This window comes from Blennius ocellaris (assembly GCF_963422515.1).
Source record: "Blennius ocellaris genome assembly, chromosome: 3".
NCBI lineage: Eukaryota > Metazoa > Chordata > Actinopteri > Blenniiformes > Blenniidae > Blennius > Blennius ocellaris.
The window spans coordinates 8855213-8880666 of NC_137652.1; the positions used below are offsets into that span (position 1 = coordinate 8855213).

At 41.5% G+C, this 25454-nt stretch overlaps 1 protein-coding gene across 1 annotated transcript in view; it reads right to left on the reverse strand.

The window, feature by feature from the left end:
• cntln (centlein, centrosomal protein) overlaps positions 1 to 25454 on the reverse strand; it is an 83211-nt gene that overhangs the window by 36284 nt on the left and 21473 nt on the right. Inside the window, exons 11-15 of the mRNA XM_080521039.1 lie at positions 21064 to 21183; positions 15645 to 15766; positions 11676 to 11792; positions 3868 to 3953; positions 751 to 848 (exon numbers count right to left, since the gene is read on the reverse strand). Of these exons, the coding sequence (XP_080377165.1) occupies positions 751 to 848; positions 3868 to 3953; positions 11676 to 11792; positions 15645 to 15766; positions 21064 to 21183 (543 nt within the window). The remainder of the gene's footprint in view (positions 1 to 750; positions 849 to 3867; positions 3954 to 11675; positions 11793 to 15644; positions 15767 to 21063; positions 21184 to 25454) is intronic.

A 25454-nucleotide genomic window follows, 5' to 3' on the forward strand; every position in this document is an offset into this window, starting at 1 on the left:
AGCAGAAAACCTGAATTAATTTTCATCAGAAAATTTGGGAAAGACAGACCAGTTCTTGACTGGATTTCTGTGATAGTCCGCACACAGAGAGTTCCTGCTCTCCTGGCGAAATAATTACAGTTCATATTCTTTGAATAGATTGAGGAAGGGTGGTGGCAGCCAGGCAAGGTTATGGACATGTGGCTGGGACCCTCTTACCCCAATCACCTTTAACCAGACAGCAACCAGGAGCACTTAGTCTATTTGTCAGATCTTTGGTTGAGACTGTTTAAGAGAACAGTGGATGCCTGCTGGGTTTGTGCCTCCAGGCATTTTTTCCCCCTTTTATTTGGTTCTCACTCTGCCTGCTGGTGAAGCCTGGTACCTTTCAAACAAAATTAGATGGCTATCCCTACTGATGATGATCCTCTGCCATGAAAGCAGAAGGGGAGTGAAGTTTAACCTCACACAAGCCGGGTTTTAAAAGCATATGTAAAATAAGTACAACTCTACAAGCAACTAAAATACAAAATGTACTCTAAAGTAGAAAAAAAAATACATTTCAGCATAGATCATTTATGGCACTTTCTAAGAATTCTTTACAATTGGAAAAATGTCCACACATTTATTGCTGACATTTGACTTGAAAATTAGTAAATGCACAAATCTTTCAGTGAAAGAAAATAAAGGGAAATTTTATAAGAGACATCATGCCATAGTTTCTTTTATTGGCAATGACAAAGAACACTTAGTAATGTCATAGTGCCGTACCTTTTTAAATGACTGTTCCACTTGGCTTGAAGACAGTGAAGGCTTTTTCGGAGTGCTGCTTTTGACCTGGTGTTCTTCTACAATTTTGTGAAGCCATTCTGCAGAGAGGAACAAAGCCCGTTATTGTGAAACGTGTCAAAGTCGGGCGGCTCCATCATTATAGAAGGATATTAAAAAGGCTACGTAAAATCAATTAGCATTAGCACGGTCTAATTTCCCCCCTTAGGGCCAGTTCCTTTTTGTCTTCTTTTGTCAATCACATCAGACGTAACGCAGACTCACTAATGCTGTTTTCATACGGACTTCAATTTCCCACTCTTATCAAAAAGCCTTAGAAAATCATCTTTGATTAACAGCAAGGTGTTGTATTTAGTAGTCCACAAGGAAGTAAGAAAACAATGTTCAAAAGTACAAGCTGATATATACTATGTGCAACTTCTCTCAAGAGATCTTAAACAAACGAAGAAAAGCGCCTGAATCTCTAGTGAACATATAACCCCGGGCTGTACTGCTTTGTAGTCCATTGTGTTATCCCAAAGGACATATAATCTCCACTGACAAACATGTTGCCTTATTCCCAGAACTTTAATAGTGGCCTTGGCAAACATACAATTATGGCTTTCCTATTACAACGGAATCCATGCAAGACTCCAAATGCTCAGGGATTCGATACACACATATTTATGCCAGCATCAATCTAAAACACCCATATGCCACTCTTACAACAGTATCCATGAGCTGGAGTAGAAGTACATTTCCGACTAAGCCAAATGCAAAGGAAACACAAAACTATATCAAACTTTCTGCCTTTCATTCTCTCCGGTTAAACTTTCATGACAGCACGACCATAATAATTTGTACAATGAGGCTGGCAACATTAAATATTTAGTACCTTGACTTTTCAGGTCAGTTGATCTTTTGGAGAGTGAGTTGGAAAAAGAGGCCGCAGAAGGAGAAAGTAGAAAGAGAGCGGGTTCTGTTGTAAGGAGCCGCTGCTGCCTGGCTTTGCATTGACGCTTTGCCCACGGAAGTCGGTTACTTTGAATTAGCCTGCCCTTTTGTCTTCCCAACATGTCACATCCAATCAGACAGAGCACCAAATAGGACAGGAGGGCTGCTGTGTTCGCAGGGTACATAACCAGGTTGGGAGACAATTATCTGACTCCGGCGCTGGTGGCATGGGAGTTGGCACCTCAGCAATACCTTGATAAGAAGACATGGTGACTCCCTAGTCACCCGCCGTTGAAGGAGGCTCTGGCACTGCAGCATACATTAACGTCCCTCCCGTGTCTCCTCATAGGAAGCAACACAAAGGCCTCGCTCCTTTCATCTGCTGCTTTTCGTTAGCGTGATCCTGGTGTGAGTGCTTCAACCCTCGATTCTTTTGATCAGGTCACAGGGGTTCCGTGAGAGTAAATGCTGTGGCCACTCTTTTCTTTTTTAATATACTATTCGATTTCTTTTAACGGTTCAAATTTGAATAGACTAATGACACAATTTCATTAAAATACTACATAATGCATTATTTATATAACTCAAAAAGCTACAACTTAAAACAAATATATTAGCACACTGTAATATCTCACAATTAGAAGTGGAAGCTTCATTTCAGTCTGTGTTTTTCTTGTATAGTACAACAATATTGAACAATATCACAGTGAAACTAAAACAATCAATGCACACACATAAATGAAGGCATTGAATCATCACCACATGCCTTATTGTGTTTAGTGTGCCCTTTCGTTGGGGCTTGTGATTTTCACAATGTAGAAAACAGAGATGGAACTGCCACACCAAGGCAAGTATCCCATTGGCATTTTAAATCTAAGAAGTCTTTTACATTTTACTATTGTTCAACCAGTATAAAAACCCCTGCAGCAGACAGTCAGACTTTTTAAACAGGAAGGAAGCTGCCATAGCCAAATATGACTAAATTATCCCAGGTATGTTGTCTTGTGACAATGACGTTCATCAGTGGGTTTGCCTTCTAAATTGGATTGAAAAAAAATCGTATCAAAACAAATAGACTCTGGTAAGCAAACTATTTCAAGAAGGCAAAGAATGAGACTGCTGAATGTATCAGTTCTTTTAATAGAAAAACCTAAGTGCCATGTTGCACTTGTTCATGGCTGTAGCACAAGTTTAAGAGGAGAAAAAAAAAAACCATTTGTTTTGGGTCTTGCTTTTGAAGCCTCATGAATGATAAATTGTGATACCATTTTGACACTTTTCCATCAAAACCAGAATAAATTTTTTCAACAACTTGTGTTTGTTTTCTTTTCTTGAGCCATTTTCATAGACGGTGACCAATGCAGAACAGCTACTCCTCACAGGCCGCGGTCAGCCAACATAACCAAACATTATTTGGTTCTTGTCAAGCTCACTCATATCCTCACGCTTCGGTATTTCTTTGATTCTAACATAAACTCAGATTAAAAAAAAAAAAAAAGGTAAATTTCTTCCTCATGTAACCAACATATAGGGTTAAGTGCAATATGCACTTCACTTCATGATGATGGCTCATCGGTCTTAAAAATTAAAATAAAATTTAGGGGTCTTGTATGACACACAAACTGCAGGATTACTTGCCAGTTAAGATATAAAATCAAGTCTTTTGAACAAGCTTAATTTCGAGCATTCTTGTCTAGACGGTCAATAGGAGAGGACCAAGTATCTTAATTAGTGCAATCCTTTAAATCACAAGCCTGCATCTCCACCAGACTCCATCATCAGCAGTGAAGAAAATTAAAGTGATCGGGAACAGTCCTATTATTGAACTAGTTAATTAAAGCCACTGGTTGCAAGTGTTCAGCATCTGACAAGGTAGCAGATTAAAAGCAATGTGCTTTTTAATGCTGGCAACAATATATTCGGACAAGTTGGACATCACTTGATCTCCCAAACAATTGATTGAGTGTTAATTGAGTTGTCCTATTTGTTCCCGTGGGAATAGCCTATTTTCCCTTTGTTCTTTGAGCCCGACTCTTTTGGCTGCAGGACAGTAATAGTACCAAGTGAGAAATGCACAGTTGTTTTAGATTCAAATACTTTCCCCTTGGTAGCATTTCAGCAATTCCCCTCCAGAAACACTAAATGTACAGAAAAAAAATGCTTGACCTTTGTGAAGGTGAAGTTCTTTTACTGTCGCGCGGTCCATTGCAGCCTGGACTCGCAGCATGTCCAGCTCTTCTTCCACTCCCACTCTGCAGACACACAAATGGTCAACTTTCAAACTGCCATTATATCAAATCTTTATATCACACATTAATATAACAACAATAGTACAAGACTGATATCACAATAATGAGCACTACATATTGAGTGTAGTCAAAATTTCACATTGAAGATTCATTACTGTAGAAACTTTTTATCACACATTTTAACTTGATTGTTATGCACCGGCTTTTCTTACTGACATGGTGAAGAAGAAAAAAAAAACAAACAAACCCAAGTGATTAAAATACTTTTTAATTCATCTGAAAATCAAAGTGACAAGCAACATGAAACGCTAAGGTAGGAAAGAACTCTCTGTGTGTATCATAACAGACAAACAGACTGTAAAGCGTGCCCAATTACCTCTCCGCAATTAACTTGATTCCTGCTAAAGGCTAATTATGTGGAGCCATGCTGGAGACTTTGCACTTTCAAGTTATTATTAGGACCCAAACTGAAGTCTACTGAGATTACACACAAGCCCACTGAGACAGCCACACCTGAAACACACACCTAATTTCCCTCCCCTTTGCTCCACAGCGTCAAAGAGAACACTCGAAACAAGCACCTAGTACTGTAGTGGCATCCTTTCCTCAAACCTCATCACGAAGACAGGTATTTCCTCTGACTGACATTTGTTGAGTACACCATGCATGTTTCATGATGAAGTGTTGTGGAGTAAAGGTGCATTTCTGGCTCTGTAAACTATGACACGTATGATAGCAATTAACTAAAACTAGCTCACAACCTAAGTTTGTCCCACCAATCAAAACATTTTTCCGTAGTCATACTGGGAAAGCTACTTGGAGAAAGTTATCATGTTGGCACAAAGAAGGAAAGTAATTAGCCCTCACAGTCTAATAGAGGCATGGTGTAATGGCTGACCGCAGCTTAAATAAGTACACAAATGACTGTACCCAAGGGGAGTGGGGAATCAGATGGATATGTGTCCCACCTCTATAGATTTTTCTCCATAAATGAACTCAAGTCGATGAGGTACCGGCACTGCCATTTGTGTCCGGGCTGTTAATGGGACAAATGAGCGGAGATATGTAACATGTGGAAGGCGCTGCTTCAATCTCATGTTTCTCCTCTGTTCCCTTTCAGATGCTGATGATATTGACGCTAAACCAAAGTTCATATGCAAAACATTCGGTTCTGTTGAGGCCGAAGCGTTTAGTTTTTGTTTTTTTTTTCTTTTTCCTCAGATGAAGAAGATATTGAATTTCAAATAGAGGTCACTGGCCAGAGACCTTCTGTTTCACAAATGGACATTGTGGAGATGTAAAACTGCTGGATCCTTATTCACTCCCAGTTCAGTTTTTTGCTGTGGGTGACCAATCTGCAAAAGGTGAGCTATTACCTGAGCTTGTGGGATTGCAAGAACAATTAAACCATTTTAACAGGTTGTCTTTGAATTCACCAACGTAATGCTCTATTGATAATGAAGACAATGAATTTCAAAAACTGTATTTGGTGACATGGTAGATGCTCATTTAAGGTATAGTACAATCAAGCAAATCTAGTTCTGTGACAAAACACATTTAAGATTTCCTCTGTGCTATTTTTGACATGGTCACACCCAAAAGTTGTTATCAAATTATCTGTTGAACTGAGAGATGTCTCTCAGTCTGTATCATTGTTTGTGTATAAATATCAGAATGACAGCTTTAAGATAGTCTATATAATGCTATGGAGGTTTTTGCTGGAGGCTTTTTGACTGCTCTCAACACATGAAGCTCTCTTGTGTGAGTACATAACTCATGAACAGAGGCTGAAACTTTATATCCTACTAAGTTCCTGACATTGGGACAATAGCATCTTTGACAATTAAGAAAGAATACAGAATACAGTACAGCTATGGCCACAGTAAGATACAATTCAACCTCAAGGAGATGTGTTTTAGATCTGCATTTCTTCCAATGTCAAACTACCTCAAGGAACCTGCAATTTACCTGAAATGAAACCATCTTTTCCTGTCATACCCCCCATATCACAGTTGAGAAGAGGTTCTCTACAGCCATACCTCCTACAGAGTAGTTCAACGTATTTTATTTTTCTTATCTGGTTGATAAATCAGATGAAGCTCGCCTTACAATTTTCAATTCCCTCTCAACTTACCGCCTCACCTAAGGTAGAATAACACTCAGCAGGCATAAAAGCAAAAGAAGTTTCTGGATAGAAACTAAACTAAAGGCAACAGACAGGCGTTATGTTTGGTAATGATGTGGTCTACAATGTAAGGCTGTGTCTCACGCCGCTCTTTTGGCCCTGTTTTAAAAAACATTTTCACTCTCATGCAGTGGTAGAACTTCAGCCTTGAGCTATCCACTCTGTGTCATTTGATCTTGTCTCTACCTGTGCAGCAGCTAGCACAGCTCAGAGCGCAAACTGCCAGCCTTCATCCACAAGGGTGTACAACACAACATCATCAACGACCATTGTGCTTTCACATGCCAGCCTGCTGCTGGTTTCGTGCTCAGCACAGAAAAACAGTGAGGGAAGGGAATAGGGTGAGAAAGTGAAAACACCACTGGCATTTTTATCACCAGGGAAAGGATCTTGTTTCGGGGCATGGGGTGGTAGGGGGTGGGGGGGGGGTGTTCCCCCTTGATTCAACTTGGACTAAAAAGCTCTTGGTACATGGAGGGAGTTGGGTTAGATAAGCCACTCAGCAGAAATGGTCACTGGTGGTGTTCATACTCCTCAATGATGTATTTTAGCTGTGGGGAATGCAACAGTAACAGAAAAAGTGAGTTAGGTTTTTCAGCCAAAGGCCAATAATATGAGCCAAATGGGGACTCGTGTTATGGCCACTGGTGAGTACAGCATGGGTTGTTTGCTATATTGACTATTTAAAAGGCTTGTTGATACTGCAAGGTGTCCAAAGATGAAATAAGAACAATGTCATAATGATGCAGAAGAATGTATTATGTGGGAAAGAGAAAAAGCCCATTCAAATCTGAAGGCATAGAGAGCTCTCTACAGTTTGAACAAAGTGTGTTGATGAGTGAGTTCTAATTTTGGCTGCTCATGGGACCAACTTAATGGCACACCGAAGCTCATAGCATAATTACCAGATAAATGTAAAGATATTTTTTAACATAATAACTGATTTTCCAAATAATTAATGAAGGAAAAACCTTAGTTGTCTGATTTAGCAACATGCATAAAACATTCAGTGTGTGTGCACAAATGTGTCCCTCCTCCAACTAAGCCCTGGTCCGGGGGGCAAAAGACTCTCATTACTTCTAATACCTTTTAGCAAATCAAGATGAAACGAAAAGAAATAGAGGAATATGAGGAACACCAGGGTAAACTTTATTATACTTAATTAGAGTCAACGTCGCTTATTGGGGAGGTTCACGTCCATAACGGTCACTCTCCACAGAGGAGCAGTGCAAATGATCTCAAAGGCTTTTTCCCCAGTAATCGCCAGTTAATTTATGCTTTGATGTCGTCCGAGTAAAGCATCTCAAGTCTGAGGGTGCACTGCATGTGTTTATTCTGTTTATGAAGCCTAAATAATTCCTGCCTGTTTATACCAAAAGACCTTTAACAACAATTAACAAATGTGGACATGGAGTGCTGCAGACAGATGCATAATGAGGCAGATAAAATGGTGCGATATTTTCTTTTTTTTTTTCCAAGAGCTTACCCTGCCTATGCTGACTTGCCAGTCATGCACCACGACCAGAGGGAAATCCTCCAGTCATTTACTCTATTTGTAAATTGCACCTTAAAAGTACAGATGAAAACATAACGAAAGACTCTAAACAGATTAAAAGTTGAGAGTACAGACGGCGGACCGCATGGCGGAGCAGTGCTTAGTGGTCTTGCCTCACCGCAACAAGGTTTGGGTTCAAACACAGACTGGGCCTTTCTGTGTGGAGTTTGCATGTTCTCCCCTTATGTGCATGGATTTCTTCCGGGAACTGCAGATTCCTCCCACAAATGGCGCTCAAAACATCCAAGTGAGGTTAATTGGTGACCCTGCTCTCAGCCATACTTGGCTGGGAGTGGCTCCAGCACCCCTGCACAGGATGAGGTAGTATAGAAGATGGATGGAGTATAGAACGCTGAACTGGTCAGAATTGGTTAGGTCAGAATTGCATTATTGAAGAAGTTCATCTACTTTTGTTAAATTTGCTACTTAGGTGGCAATTGTTTTGAGGAGAACCCCAAAAAATATTTTTGAATTAACAAATCATGTAGAAGAGTTTAGAGTGTGTTAAGTTAGTGTTCAAAAGGTTCTTTTCTTCTTCATTTTTCAACATCACACACACAAAAATGTAGCACACCGTTTGGGTTCTGATCTTTGTCTCATCCTGTTCAATCACAGACTGCGTTCAGGCAGTTTATGTTTCATCCCATTTGGAACTGCACCAGAGTTGGTTTGGAAACAGACAGGGATGAGTTTTAGTGCTCGTTCGACTCCCACCAATCCTCTGGAGGCAGTTTCAACAATTGAACTGCACATAAAGACCAACGAGATCACATTTTCCTTCAATGACACTTAACCTGCCAAGTGTGAACTAACCCTTACACTTCTCTTGATAGCTTGTTTTTGGAATTTTCCATTTAATATTTTATAACATAACCTTACCCTGGTCAAAAAAATCAGCAGGAATGCACAGACATGTGATATAGACAAAACAGCAATATTATAAATTGGTATTATTTAGAAAGGAGTGAAACTTGGAAGTTGTGGAAACTGCTCACAATGTTTTGCAACTTCAACACAAGTCGGCTGTTGTCTACAGTTTGTATAAGACATGGTTTCCCACTTAGTTTCAAGAGGGTGTTTAATGTCTTGAATTTGATGGTTGGTGGGCTGCAAAGCTTGTTGATGAAAAACTAAAAGGTAAAAATAAAATTGATGCCTTAAAAAAAGTGAAAATCTTTGTACTGACAAGGAAATGCTGTAAAGAGCCTCACAGAAAACTACAATCACTAAAGAATATTTAAAAAAATAATTTTATATTTTTTTAATTTCTAACATAATTAATTAGCATTTTGGGGTGACATTCTGGCATTCACACACTTATGTTCGATAATTTCTTCAGTCACATACGAAATTTAGTCAAAAACTGTGTTGGATTTATGTGCTTGTCCTGAAATATAACGACAACAAAAAAAATCCTAAGAGTAGCTGTCATTGAATTGAATTTGGCGGCTTTACATGTCCCTTCGTTGTCACAGAGACCTTGTGAATCAGATAAAAGCACAAACACAGACCCGTTTCACCTTCCGTTCAAACGTCTTGTCCAAGTGCAAAGATCCAGGGGGTGAGCTGTGTTTGATAACCTGCTCTTGACACTGTGGGGACCCACTGAGCAGGAGTTAAAACAGCAATATTCATTGTGGGAAATGGTCATTTTGTGCCTCAAGATAGTGTTTTACAAGTGCTGTCTTTGGAGAAGGTGAAAGGAACCATCTGTAAATGATATCATGACAATGAGGAAAGCAAATGAGAGACAAATGGAGTTTGAGCAGACAGTCTGCTCTAAACCCCGACAATAGTTATTACAGCTTTATATGGGGCCTTTATTTGGCCCTAAAATTTTCAACTGCCATGAGTTAATTAGCCATTAGTGGACCGTTGCTAACACTTATCTAACATAACCTTCACAAGCACTATCATTACAGTACGGTCAATGGAACAACAAGCTTAACTGCTTGCCCCAAGTGTTTCCCAGAAGCTCCTGTTTGCTTACAAAAACTCTTGCCTTGTTGAACCAGGCTAGTCCCACTTTTGCGATCTCTGTTGCCAGCTAACACAATTTTGCATTGTTGTGAAAGTGAGTAAAGCCGTTTGCCTAGACTGAGGTCGTTTGTGGTCCCGTGAACCATATTATTTTACCCCTGCCAAAGCCCAAAACAGGTAGAAATGATATGGGATTACACTACAAACACAGTGATTTGAGAATATATGAAGATGTGGAGGGTTTTTTTCCGAAAACACAACAAAAGAAAATCTCAACAAAGTTTACTTGGCAATAGCCACCCGGGTAAGAAAGTGTCCCAAGGCAAGGAAAGGTGGAACTAAGGTGGAGCTAATCAGGGGCACATGAAGGGGATCAGCACTAACCCCAAAGGACAGGGAAGTTACAAAGCTAAGAAAGAGGCCAGCCGCACTGCGTCCCTTGTGGTTTCCTTCGCAGGTCAGTTCCGAGGACCCTATGCGTTCGTTGTGGTCTATTCAGCCCCTCGTGCCCCGCCCCTGAACCATCCGGCGCTCGGCTCTGCTCAGTTTTAGTCGTGGCCAGGCAGACGGACATCCCTTAACAGGCAGCATCGGCGGCGCTGAGGCTGCTGGCCTGTAATTAGCTCGGACAGTTCAGGCTTGGAGAGAGGCAGCCGGGCTATATCATAATGAGCTCAGCTGGGATTAGGAGGACAGGGCAGGGGGGTGAGCAGAGGGGAAAGCAGCGGAGGGAAGGCAAGTACCAGAATTCTGGCCTCAACCTACTGCAGCATCACAGAGGGCCGGGGGGAGGCAACTGGGAAGACAAGTAGGAAGAGGGGAAGAGGAGGGTATAGAGGCATATGATGGAGAAGGGAAGAGGTGAAGAGAGGTGAAGGCTAGGGAGAGCGAGGTAGACTGTGGCTTTAGGCCAAGCTTTGTGTAGCATCAGGGTCAGTGTTAGTGGTACGGTTACAGGGCCTTCTCTACATCAAACAAAACAATGGGCTATACCACATCCAGAGACAGACTGAAGGCAAATTCAGGAGCAAAGGCGACCAGAAAGACAAGACAAAGTGATGAAGGAAGAACTCTGAAAAAAAGAAATCTTGTAGTGAGGTAACATTGTTACTGTAAATACCAGTAAACTAAGTATCATTTAACTTAATAGATGATAATAGATTTTTGTAAATACTGTGTTGACACTTTAGGAACTACCGTAATGGGGTGGAACACTTGTGTATTCTGCACTGACATCACTTTTGCTAATTTACCACTGAATAATCTGCACGAAAAGCAAACCATATACTTTGAAGTTGCTCCGATACTCCTATTATCAATCCTTAGCATTTGGATGCAACACTAAATTAAATTAAACCATAATTGTACATCCCCATCACTGTAAATGCCATTAGCACTTTAACACATTGTTATTATAAATGTGGAAGTAGTAACCAGTGAGAAAAGGTTAAAAAAGGACTGTCAAAGACTATGAACGGCATGCTGTGTGACACACAGGAACTTCTCTGAAGTGAAGAAAACTACACAATATTGACAATAGCAAATTTGTCCACTGTTCATGAATGATTATTATTATCAGTACTGTAGTAGTAAATAATAAAGTTCCTAATGCTATGAACACAAATGCCATCCAACTCTGCCATTACTGCATTGGTCTAAAACTAGCAAAGACATCAGCTCTACAATTGGCATCTCTTTCCATCAGCTATTAGACAATTTGGCATCACTTGCAAAAGAACCACAGTTTGGTGAAAATGTTCCATTAAAAATGCCATCAATTCACAAAGACTCAGTTTGAGAGTAGGAGAAAAGTCTAATGATCTTGTTTCTGCCCCTGCTGGCCAATAATGATATGGACATTGCCAGATGGATGCTGGGAAGTTGGGCAACACATGCTAAACAGTCACAAACGAGATGGGACAGGAAGAGTGTGTGTCGACTGAAAGAAACCAATGTTTGTGATTGGAGTGGTTTACAGAGGAAATATGATTTAAAGGTGACTTACTTCTCAATGGACAGTTTCCTGTTGAGGTTTTTCAAGTAAGTCAGTTCATTCCACACAGCATCACTGTTCTCTTGTTGGAGCTGCCATGGTGCTGCACGCCTTACCTTCCCACTGGACCTGGACACACACACACACACACACACACACACACACACACACACACACACACACACACACACACACACACACACACACACACACACACACACACACACACACACACACACACACACACACACACACACACACACACACACACACACACACACACACACACACACACAAAATATATAAGCATATGAAAGTGTACATGCAGATGCAAACAAATGCAGGAATATGAAATAAAAAATAAATAAAAAAAACTGGCTTACTTGGCACGTATGCATGGAAAGCAAACATACTAACAAGGGAAAATGGTTAGTACTGTACATCACCTTGCAGCCTCTGGCAAATTCACATGGGGCAAAAAGGGCCCTTAGTCTCACTCTGTTTTTGTTATTCAGCCATCTTTAGCAGTATTCAAATGAGCAGCCTTGAGTTTGACATTTCAGTGGCAAATCATGTACACACGTATGCATGTTTGTTAAAGCCCTGGGCACTGCCCGTGTGGCAGGGCAGTGGAGCATTCCCAGTGTGCCATGCAAATGTAAATAATGGCAAAAACACACTTGCAAACGAGGTCATTCAAACGTCTACACCTCACTTATGAATACTTAATGACACTTTGTGCGCAGTGGCTGCCACCTCTATTGAACTTCCCCTTCAAATCACTTCCTTACACACACACACACGCACACACACACACACACACACACACACACACACACACACACACACACACACACACACACACACACACACACACACACACACACACACACACACACACACACACACACACACACACACACACACACACACACACACACACACACACACATCCCCACTGCTTCCAACTGCATCCCTGCACACATCCAACTCATCAATCAGCGTTAGTCCAACATATTCAATTCCAATTAGCCTTTCATTTGCAAACTAAAACAGGTTTGAGCAAGAAATCCCACAGACTGAAAAAGTAGAAGATGAGAAGAGGATACCATTTTTTGACAGGCGCACACACACACACACACACACACACACACACACACACACACACACGCACACGCACACGCACACGCACACGCACACGCACACGCAAACGCACACGCACACACAGTTTTTCATTTTCCCTCGATCAATTGTGGTAGAAGTGTGGCCATGGATTGTGAGGGTCACTGCTATGGTGGAGGGCTCCTTTTCTGTGGTCATTATTGGCTACGTAGATGCTGCCAAGCTACGCTAATACTAGTTAAACCCTGGTGCTTTGGAGTTACAGGCTACTGAGGAATGGCAAATGTTTTCATTTAATACCAGTAATGCCCCAGTGAGCAATTCCAAGCCCTTGTACTTCATAGTAAATGTGTGTGTAGATATATGTGTACTATCTTTGAACTCGTGTTAGTTTCCCAGAGTATACAGCTTTTAAAAGATAATCTCACTGCACTGTACAGTCACAGAGCCTGATATCTTTATCTACGACTGCACACAGTAATTACAGCCTGAACTATATTCGTGGTGGCTGGAACTGGAAAAGAAGATGGCCTTTTTACCCAACAGCTTGGTTTTAATTCTCTCAGCATTATTTTAGGGTTTGCAATTTATCAGCTGCGCTCCTTAGTAAAGGTGTATGAAGCTTTATTAAGTCATGGTAAAGCTTTATACATTTTAATTTGTTTACAGTGGGCCTAAAAGCTGTTGAACATGGAGCCATGAGAGAGCTATCTTCTTCAGGCCTCAGTGCATCCTCCCCTATGGTATCCTTGTTTCCATTATTAAGCAGGAGGAAATAGAGAGAACTTTTCCACGCTGCTGCGGCTAATTGCTCTGAATCAGGGGGAATCTGTTTATGGGCGCAACTTTGATCAGAGTACGGATGCTTTAATAACCTTTAATTTTATTTGCTCACCCCATCATCCCCAGTCTGATTAAAAAACTTTTTCCCTCCTCTAATATAAATAAGAAGTTGGCTTTTTCCCCATCTCCTTCATGCCATTTTGGGAAAATATGGTGGTACAGTAATGGTGAATGGCAGGGTGGTTTCACTGGGACTGGCCAACTGCACACTGCCTGCATACTGATGAGTCAATGGACCTTTTGATTGCTTTGTGATTGGCCGGTTAGTTCTATCCTGGGAACAACTGGTTATCACACACATTGTTGACATCTTTTAGCAGCTGCAAAGCAACGGCAAGTCTGAAAGAAGATCCATATATGTGTGTGTATATATATAAATATATATATATATATATATATATATATATATATATATATATAGACACACAGACATACACACACACACAGAAGAACTACTGGTGTATGTACAAGTGTGTGATAAGCAGGTCAGGATAGGCATAGTGTCTTATCTTTCTCTTTTGACCCGGCACACTAAAGAGGAACAAAGCAGACCCCCTGCATTTTTCCAAAAAAGCAACAACACAGCATGGAAGCTAATGGGAGATCCATAACAAGCTCAAAATGCAATGAGACTTGACGACGATCCCCACTGACTTGTTAGGGTCCTGATTTTCAAACACTAATGGGAGTATTTAAGTAATTTTCTATTGTCTCTCACTCAGACTGGCATTACCCCAGTGGGTTTAACAGCTATTTAAGGATGTGGCTTAATGCCAAATGAATGCCAGGATCATAAGAGTGAGTGACTGGCTGGTGCCAGGAAGGGTGCTTACTGAAAAGGGCAACGTTGCCTATTGCATCAATTTCACGTCAAATCAGTCATGATACACAAACACACAGACAGGGACGAGAACTCTCCCTCTTTCTTGGAACCAAACTCTGTTCATTAATTTAAGGAACACACATTTCATCTTAAATAATCAAGGTTCTTGCGAAGAACTTCATAAACCGGCACCATTTTTGCCAGACGTAACATTTTTTGATAACCCGCTAAAAATGTATAACAGCAGCACAACTGGTGTTGAAGTTCTCCCTCTACATCTCCGTCTTTGTTCCCACTGTCTCAGACACATGCTGTTGAGCCGCACTGAGCTAACATGAGCCGAGTCGAGCCCAGGGCTGAGCGTGCTCTCTCACTCATTCCACTTTCACACGGGCTCACATTGCACTGCTGTTTTCTTTAATTAACCCAGAGAGAAAACAGCTGACGGGGTCAACACTTTGCTCCCGCACGGCCACCAAACATATGCACCTTTTAGTTACACTTTAAAAGGCCTCGATGACGTTGGTGGGAACAAGAAATAGAAAAGTGGGAAAAGACTGGAGGAGACAACTGAGAGAACAGGATGTTAATGACGTTTTCCAGCACATTTTCCACTTTGTGCAAAAACTCCTGCGGTTTCTGGTGAAGATAACAGGTCGGAGGAGTAAATGGCTTTCCTTCCCTCCCCCTTCTTCCATCCTTCCACCACAGGCCTTCTCAAACACCTTGCACCCTCAGGACCCGACACCTCCAGCCTCTGGCTCTCACATCTTAATGAACGCTGGGGGAGAGGAGACGCAGAAGCGCACATACACTTGGCACAAAACGGCCCAAATTGTCGGGCTTAAAACCTCTGAGCTTTTCAAAGGCAAAGGGAGGAATTTCTCCCACTTTCCCCAAATCCAGCACTCAGGTCTTGTAAGACAACATGTGGTGAGCAATGGGGCCATACTACTATTTGTGAGAAGTTTCAGGGGGTTGTAGTGTTTCACATGGGCTTTTAACATAAGGCAAGTTCAGTTTTGTGCTTTGAAATGTCTGCCTGCTGGAACCATAAGTTGCAAAAGTTACTTAGTGTACACAAAAGGTTTTCTACTATGTGTAAAGCAGAGCCAGTACATTAGTTCACTCTAAATTCCCCGCTGTATGTGGGACAACACCATCTGGAAGACACTGTAAAACTGTGTACTCACAAGCCAGTCGACTTCTCCATCTCCTTCAGCTGTTCTCGCACAGTCTTGTAGTTGGACTGAATCAAACATAAGCGTTCACGGCGTTGATTGTGAGCCTTTTTCAGCTCTTCATTTTCCTCCATCTGTAAAGAACATTCAACACGTTTAGTAAATACTTAACTGAGGGGGGGAAAAAAAGTTCACCTGAATAATTGTTCTCTCCTCTTTTAACGATGAAAGTCGTTCCACTGCTACTGAGAGATCATTTACGTCATTTACATGAAAAGTTAGTATCACATGAGCAAACTCCCACTTTATAACCAACAAACAAACTGGAGATACCATTTGATGACCAGCACGTGGAAAGGATGTGGAGGTTGGAGTGGTGGGTTTGTTGTTGACACTCTGTGTTGACAGCTATTAAAACACTGCAAGATTGGGCTCCTACTTTAAAGTAGGAGTAAGAGAAGGGAACATATAGATTTTTCTTGTCAGGGGCGCCCCTCCTTTCCATCACATTGACCTTAACAGCGAGGGCGATGGAGAAAACACTTTCAACAGGCAGGACAAACAGAGGTGGAAAGAGAGTAAGGGAAGAGAGAAAGTCAGCTCATGAAAGTAGAGGAAAGAGAAAGAGACGGAGAACAGAGAAATTAAGAGGAGAGAGAGAGCGGCGTGAAAGGAAAAGTGAAAGGAAGAGTGCAGGACAGGTTTCTGCTTGAGTGGCCAGGGCTAGGGAGAGTTGTCGAGCGCTTTCTGAAGGGAAGGAGCTTGTTTACTGCTGATATGACACGGCTACCCTGCAGAGAGGGAAATGTGAGCCCTCAGCCCTGTTATTATTAACAAGGACAAAGAGAACAGAGAGCACACACAAACATGCGCTGGACACACAACTGATGTGCGCACACACATGCAAGTGCACATCCACACTGCCAATGTGACAAGTATGGATTTTCCCTAGTGCGGATTATTCACAAAGGACATCTGCAAGGCATCCTCAATCCCTTCAAGCAACCCCCCCCCCCCCCCCCCCCCCCAAACCTCTCAAAAACAAGCCTTTAATGAAAGGGGCCAGGCCAGGGCAGTGTTAACGGGGAGAACTAGGAGCAGAGGGAAGACACAGAAGTGTTGTGGCTGACTGATGGTGGGGCAGAGGGGTTGAGATGGAGCAAGTGGCAGGGCATTAGCCACATCATGGCTTCCCAGGCTCCTTATAGAGCTTCCCCTGGGCGGCCCAGTTCTGGTCATCAGGCCACAGACCCTTGCCCACCGATCAATACACCCCCTTACCCAGCGAGCATACACATCTGTGGAGGTTTTCAAGCTGAAAAATAATTACACAGCAACAGCTACTTTTTACTTGAAAAGTGTGCAGAAGAAAAACGGAGGTCATTATGGAGAGAATTGTTTGTTTGTCTGCTGTTAGCCGCTAAGGTCAACATGTCAATGCTATGGCTGCTGTACCCATTTTGATAGGCATTCTATAGGAAAGGAGTAGATGGGATCAACTACAAAGCAATGGATTGGACAGGGTGAAGTACCGTAATGTGAAATACTGAAGGTAAAGATGTGCAGTAAATAAAGGGCATGCTCCTTACTGGTAGAATCAAGCAAAGGACAAAACAAATAAATTGTTCTCTGAACTAATACCCTCATTACTGTGGTCACGTTTTCTTCTCTGCATACCTGTGCTAAATGCCCCTCCGCCGGCAGACAAGTAAATGGCACCATTAACTTAGACAGTCATGCGTGTTGCCTGAATCTATGTTGAGCATTACTGTCGAGGTGTCTGCCAGTGATGTAATTCAGACACTTCAGATCTGACAAGGAAATTATGCCTAATGTGTTCCTGGGATTGTGTTCAAAGGAAGATGACCTTTGCATAATCACTCGCTCACTGGTCAGTCTCAAAGATGGAAAGGAGAAAGAGTGGCACTACAGAGGACTGCTTGAGTGAAAACTTCAAAGATAAAAGAGGAAAATTGCACTGTTGGTTTTAAATAAAACTGAAAAAGCTGATTTCTAAGCCCCGACAGCAAACAGAAGTTAGAGCTGAAGATGAATTCAGTATTTTTTTCCCCTGTCAATCTGAGAGACAGAAAAACATGGGAGTAAAAAAAAATATTGTGAGAAGAACATCACAGAGCATGTGAAGGTTAAAAGACCAATAAAGCGGATTCGTTTAAAAAAAAAAAAAAAAAAACCTGCGGCATCCATTTTTCACCGGGGTGACTCCTCTCCTGCTGCTTCACTACCTACGCAAACTGTGTGCGCACACGTATATGTACGAGTGAGTGTGAAAGGCACAGGAAGGGAAGGTCATCGAGGAGGCAGTGGCAGCAGCCGTGCAATTGAACCCTTTGGAAACCGTGACTGTTACAGTGCCGCGAACCTCTCTACAACACAGCCGCTGATAGCAGCAATCATAAGATAGTGGCCACAACAACAACCCTCTCCATTAGCCCTCTACGGTGGAACACACCATCAGATGCACAATGCTCAATACCAATTAAGTTTTTTATGAAATCAAAAATCACATTAAAAACAAAGATTTTTCATGCAAACACACACACACACACACACACACACACACACACACACACACACACACACACACACACACACACACACACACACACACACACACACACACACGCACACACACACACAATTAAATGGTGTAAAGTAATAATAAAAGCGCAAAGATGATAAATAAAAGTAATAAAACAACCTTGTATTTATTGTGAGAGTTATATTATCAGGACTTTGCAAGTTAACACGTTATTATCACTTAACGCTTTCATTGATAAATATTGGCAAATGCCGAATCAAAGGTTAACGTGCGCTCTGAATAAACAGTGATGAACCTTGGAAAACATGAGCGGTGTGATGTTGAGCAGGACTCACTGCGCTCGGTGTCACGCCAGGTTGATAAAACATTTGAGTAAACCCTTTCAGTCTACAGTATCACCGAGACACAATAAACCTCATTGATGCCAGCAAATCAATTTCCCACACAAGCAAAACAGGGGGGAGAGCGAAAAAGTAACACATTCTATAGAACGTAGAGAGCTACAAAATGAGGTTGATTGATATTGTGGACACTTGGTAACATAAACACGATACTCTCTAATAAATGGAAAATTTACTTGACTCAGCGCTTTTCAAGTGTGTGAGCAGGCCCAAAGTGTTAATCACATTCACCAATTCACACAGAGTCTGCGGCCATGCAAAGCGCTGTCACTCCAATGGAGCAATTTGAGATCGGAATCGAACCTGCAACGTCCCGACTGAGACAACCAACCCAAGCCACCCCAAAAGAAACAAAAGACAAATGAAGACAAACATTTATTGTTGCTCCCTGGTAAAGCCATGGAACTGCTTGTACATGTTCAGGAAAAAGAAAATAGATTCATACGTAACTTCTGATGCTGAGGAAACTTGCTTTGCTACAACAAACAAGTCGAAACGTTTACTGAATGCTTGTGCAGTGGCAAATTACTCTGATTTTATATATTTGAGTTTTTTGAGTCTTTTTTTTATTATTGTTATTTAACTGCTCTTCAAAGGTATCCCATTTATTGTAATTGGTGTTAGTGAACTGGAAATGCACACTACAATTAATTAACTTCTGTTTGTGATTCAAAATCAAGAACTATATCTGCCTACTGGCTGCCCCTTACAGGAGTGCTTCACAACATGGAATTAAAAAAAAAAAAACAAGGACTTTCAAAGCACTGGCTCAATTGAGCAATATTGTATCCCGATTGTAGAAAATCTGCTCTGAGCATGTGCAGAATGCAAAGGAGCACACAGCTGTTGGCACAACAATCTTGTGAGTGAATACATTTAAAATTAGCTTATGGCCAATCCTGATTATTTTACATTATTGTTTGTTGACGTTGGAATCAAAGCATTACTTAAACATGTCTTTATCTAACTGTAAATACAATTCAATTAGAAAACAAAATACAACAGTTATAATACTGCACTCTGTTTTCCGGGCTCCACTTTATTGAGGCGTTATAAATCCAGCATATTTAATAAATCCTATTTCTTTTCAGCTGTGTGCTTTCACCCTCCCTTGAAGCTCAAACTCACTCTCATTTATGTATTTTCAACCGAATTGTATTTAAGGTTCTAGAATCGACATTGCACAATGCACAATGTTTGAAAGGATAAATAATCGCAGTGTCAATATTGGCACACATTTAGCTTGTGTTTGTGGGGTTTGGTCAAATATGGCCGCTGTCAGGAGGAATTAGCAAATACTCCAGTGAATGTAGATATTCATATCCCAAAACAATCATTAAGTGTTAACATAATCACTGGTAGGATGCTTCAGGGCATGTACAGCTTTGTACAAGCAATAGCCAATCACAAGAGACAGGACTTTACAAATCACATGTCAAAATACAATGATGACTGACTCTGCCTTCCACTCCGTAACCACTTGATTAAACAGTTGAAAGTTTTGTCAGCGGGAGGGTTACCACATCTGTGTGTTTTCAGAGCAGGAGTTCCTAACCTCAGGAGTTATGTGAAAGTTCGCCCAAAAATAATGTGTGCGACTGATTGAGCAGGGCTGACGGCTCCCTCGTCTTAATGGATGGAGATCTCGTTTGCACTTGTACATTTCCATCATAGAAGAAAGATGTGCAAAATCTCTCAAAGAAGTTGAAGCAAAGACTAAATAAATAAATGTTTTTGTTTTTTTTAATCATGATTACATAGCCTTCATTTGTGATCATTAACTTTAAAGAACAAGTTTCTGATTGGACAATCTGATTGGGCCTGATAGCCCAACTCTACTGTGTTCAAACTGTGGTTAGAATGAAATATAATCGTACCACATTTTTGGCATGTGTAGCATATCTGTGTGATGTAGCATTTTCCCAAGAAGCAATAGTGTTGATCACCATACTAATGTGCCATCCTTCAGTGGAGACAGTAGAATAAGTTTGGGAGTTCAGAATGACCCAACAGATTTGATAAATTGAGGACTACGTGATTAACGAGGCAGGCAAGTGTAGACACAACTTGGCCAGAAGGTTGTTCTGAATCTTGAATAATATTATATATAACCGCTAACTGCAGCTTGGCAGGCATGCTAGGACAACAACTTGATTTTTGAGGATTTGCAGGACAAATAGAGCTGTGTGTTGCCTGTGCAGCGATGGAAGGAAACGCCTGGTTGCAGGGGCCCAAAGAAGTAAATAAAAATAGGAGAAAATGGGTCCTCGGATGGAGCCTCGCGGCACCACATAACAGCAGAGCTTAAGAGGAGGTAAAGCCATCAACAGACGCCACAAATCGTCCATTACAAAAATGTGATCAGACCAACTGGAGGGCAGCCCTGGAAATGCTAACCCATGTTTAATGGTCGAGAGAGACCAGATAGAAAAATTATGCGTATTTGTATACATTATCTAGTAATTACCTTCAACTGCAGCAGCTCCTCAAGGTCTTGAATCCTCTGATCAACCCCTTTTCTTTTCCCGCTTCCGAGCCCAACACTGCTGGCAGGGGACAGAGACCTGGACCGCTGCACAGGTGCACTCTGGGACACATAAGCAAAGAAGCACTGGGGTGAGAATACTTCACTTATACAGACAGGCACAAACTCATGCAGCAATTAACAGCTGTAGAAACACTGAGTGAATGCCAATAATGGAATTGTCTATGTTCATTCCATTCCCCTCTCACCTCGAGTAAAACATAAACACAGTCTTTCTTGGTAGACATATATGCACACACACAAACAAACATGCTGCCAGAGGAATAAAGCAAGCTGGAGAAGCAGTCCGCAGAAGCTGAAGAGAGGAGGTTCACACCTACGTGTGTGTGTGTGTGTGTGTGTGTGTGTGTGTGTGTGTGTGTGTGTGTGTGTGTGTGTGTGTGTGTGTGTGTGTGTGTGTGTGTGTGTGTGTGTGTGTAAGCAGGAGTTGCAAGCTGAGAGCAGCAAAGGTTTCTCCCTGCGACTGGCTAATGAGTATGTTCATTTCCATTTACATTGTTTCTTTGACAATAATGATGTCCCATTAGGGGAGACTAAAGGGGCTATAGATTCCAGAATGTGCTGGGCTTCATTACAAGAGGTGGGCAGGGAGGCCGCTCTAATTGCTCTACCAGGGGCCTCCAGGTTACACTTGATAGGACAACTGGAGGAGCTGCCGATTAGGAGGGGGTGCACTTTGCGAGCCAGCCTCTTCTTAAGAAATAAATAAAGAAGCTGAGAAGTGCTGGGGCCGCACTGTAGAAAAGCAGTGGGAACAATATGCTAGTGGAATATGAATATGAGAAGATAGGAGGCCTCCTATGGTGCCAGGCGGGGCTGACCAGATGGCAGGCTAAAATATGCAATGCGACTAAATGCTTTACAGTCCTTGAGCATGAGTGAATGAAGAAGTGTAGTTAATGATGGAGTGAAGATGTTAACAATATTCTATCAACAACATCGCAACCTCTAAAACTAGATTTTCATGGTTGTACTAAAGGTTTTTGTTTTTGCCTCATGAAATTAGAAAACTAAAGATGGGAGTACTTCCTGATTTGGTGACACCTGTTAAATGTTGACAAAATCGGTTCTGCTCACAATCATATAGACATCAACAAACAGACACAGTCAGCCATTCACCCATCCATATATTATGCCGCTTTATCCAACTGGGTCACAGGGGGATAGAGCGGATCCCTCGACAAGTCGCCTGCCTGGCACAGGGCTAACATCAAGACAGTCGCAAACTCGCATTCATACCAAGCAGTAATTTAGAATCACTAATTAGCCTCAAACACCTGTTTTTATAATTTGGACTTAAGGAGTAAACCCTTGCATGCACACAGAAAATATGGAAACTGCACAGAAAAGTCCCCCAAACCAAAACTTCTCACTATGATGCAAGCGCTCTGAGCACCACACCGCTGTGCAGCTCTGCAAGGTGTCATTTAACTGAATTATTCAATACCTTGCTCGAGAGTAAGAAACTGTTGGACAAGTCATTATGTGACTGACGGTCAAATGTTGTTATGAGATGGTAAACTGAAATGCAAACTGCATTCTGGTTTCTCAGCAGTGCCCCTGAGAAATCCCCTGTGTGTGATTCCACTTTGTGAAACACTGACATTAAAAACACGCGTGAACTACAGTGGGTAACTTTGTCGCCCAAGCGGGCACCAATTTGTAAACAAAACTGAATTAGAACTAAAATGATCTTCTTTTTTTTATGCAAAGTGTGCAATTATCACTCAGAAAATGCTAATTTTACAATCACAATTGCAACATGTATATTAACAAAAAAAAAACAGACAGTGACAATATCATTTATGTATTAATGTGTTCTATGGAATGAGTCCTGGGGCAATAGTTGACTCCAGTGAACTGGTGCACCAGGTTATGCCAACCATGTGTTCTAACTTAGCCTTAATGACTCTATGCAACTAATTAACAGATTGATCTGCATATTCCTGATGAGTGGCAGGCCAATTGGCTTAGTCCGTGTGCACATGGGGGAAATGCAGAGGCCAAAAGGGGAAACCAGACCAACTCCAAACCCTAAACTTAAAAGTGAAGATGACCAATTATAAAGTATGACTTATTAAGGTTGAAGTCAAAAATTGTGAAAAATACATTTTAGTAGGAGGTACACTGCATTTCACAGTCGCTCAAAATGGCCAAAATGACTGTATTCCTTCAGGTGACAGCCATGGTGTGTCCTTCATCTGAACAAAAACAAAGAGAAATGCCATGGCAACGATGACAAACGGCTGTGGTGCAGATGTCCCCTCTGATTCAGCTGGATGCCTTCTGCTACGGGGCTACAAGGACTTCTCTTTGTTCGAAACAGAAGCTCTCGATGTCGTCAGACTGATGGTGATGCTCCAAAAGACAGGCCCGAAAGATGAAAAACAGAGTGCACAAGCCAAAGAAATATGTCCCTACTGTAATACCTCAGCTCAGCAGCTGGTTGGTGGCCATGGCCTGACCTGTGCGTAGCACCCTCTAATGGCTCTGTAAACACGCGAGTGCAATGCAGATGGAGGGGCAGAGGGCATACAGTAAGTGAAGAATGAGAAGAAAGGTCTTTATCTAAACACAGCTTGTTCGGAAGCTGGAGTGAAATCCTCATTCTCTAAAGGGTGAGTGGAGCAAAAGAAGAAACTTTTCTTTGACTGCGGCTCTGCTCCCTTCACGTCTCCATCTTCCAGAGAGGGGTCACTTTCATCAGTGGGCTCCTTTGTGATTGCAGCATGTTGTGTGTGCATCTGGTGCTCTCGAAGCTAGACTTGCTCAGGTTCTGACACACAGATGGATACAGACATACACATCAATGGATAAATATGTTAGTGCGAATATATGCACAAAGCAATAGCCTGCCATAATTGAAAGGGGGGGGGGGGGAAACCAAAAAACCAAAAGCCTTGGAAGTAAAGCTACACAATTGATTAATGTAAGTAACCACAGAACTGAAGCTCATGGGTAAACTAAATCTAGCTAGCTATCTCGCTTTCTATCTATCTATATGACGATGCACCAGTGTGAAATGTTTGTCGCCTCAGGCACTAATCACATTTCACTTTGGACGATCACTGAAAGAGCTGCAAATTGTATCCCGGGTGCTACCAATGGGTTGCACATAAGGCTCATTTCAGCAGCTTTTCACCTGGTAATGTGCTATCACTGTTAAATGTAATGTGCAATGAAATATAGAAGCATTATAGCCTCTTTGGTCTTTAATTTTTTTTCTTGTATACTGAGCAATCATGAAAAACTGCTGAAAATGTTTGTGTTGGCGCAGTATGGTTTGAACACGATGTATGAAGTTGAGTTGACTGAATTGAAAGAGACGAGCATGACTGTGTTACAAAATGATGTCAGTATTCTTTTAGTCGGATATAGTCAGCGTTTTGTCGACATAACAAATGGAATAAAAGTAACACAATTCACAATAAAACCATCCTGTCTTTAAACTTACAGACCTAATATAGTTATTTTATTCAGAAATATTAGTGAAGTTGTATTATGGTCATGTGGCAATACAGGCTCATTTATCGTACATGTAGTGAAGGTAATTGTATGTGTACTGAGCAGCTAAAGACAGTACAGGACTGCTGCATGTATAGATCCAAACCTAAATAAATATTCATTTAAAATGATATTTTTTAGTAAAATATCAAAATTGTATTGTGTTGACACTGAATTACATACCAGTCATGATTGCAGGTATCAACTGACAAATTTAAATTGGCACATTCCTAATAATAAATTGAAAGTGCGTAACAACAAACTGATTATGTCAGGGTGTACGATTTGTGTCCTGGGGCAAATATCTCAGAAGCTCAAGAAAACCAGAGCTCATCAAATGGTGTCAATACTATTTACTTATTTTGCAAAATATAAATATATCAGCAGTATAAACTTCAAGAATAGAAGCACTTCGATTTAAGATATAATGAGAACGGTGGTATAAATCAAACAAAGTGTCCTCAGGCCAGCTTTGGAGTGAGTGAGACCATCAAGAAACATGTCCTGCCAAACTTAGGAGAGGAATACTGAGAAGATCAAAAGCTTCTTTCTTGTTCTTAATGTACTGCTGAAGCAGTAAATTAGCCAGTGCCTGAGCCCAAGGCATGCGTGAAACCAGCAGCACACGCCGGCCTGGTCACAGTAGGAGGGGCGTGTGTGTGCGTGCGTGTGTGTTGTGAAGTTCAAGACAAAGGTTGGCCGAAGCTCCGTCTGATAAATCACATGATTCTCAACAGACCGTTTTCTTTCTATCCCTCGTGTCTGTGGCTTTGATCTAATCTGAACAAAGTGGTATCACACAAGTGTGG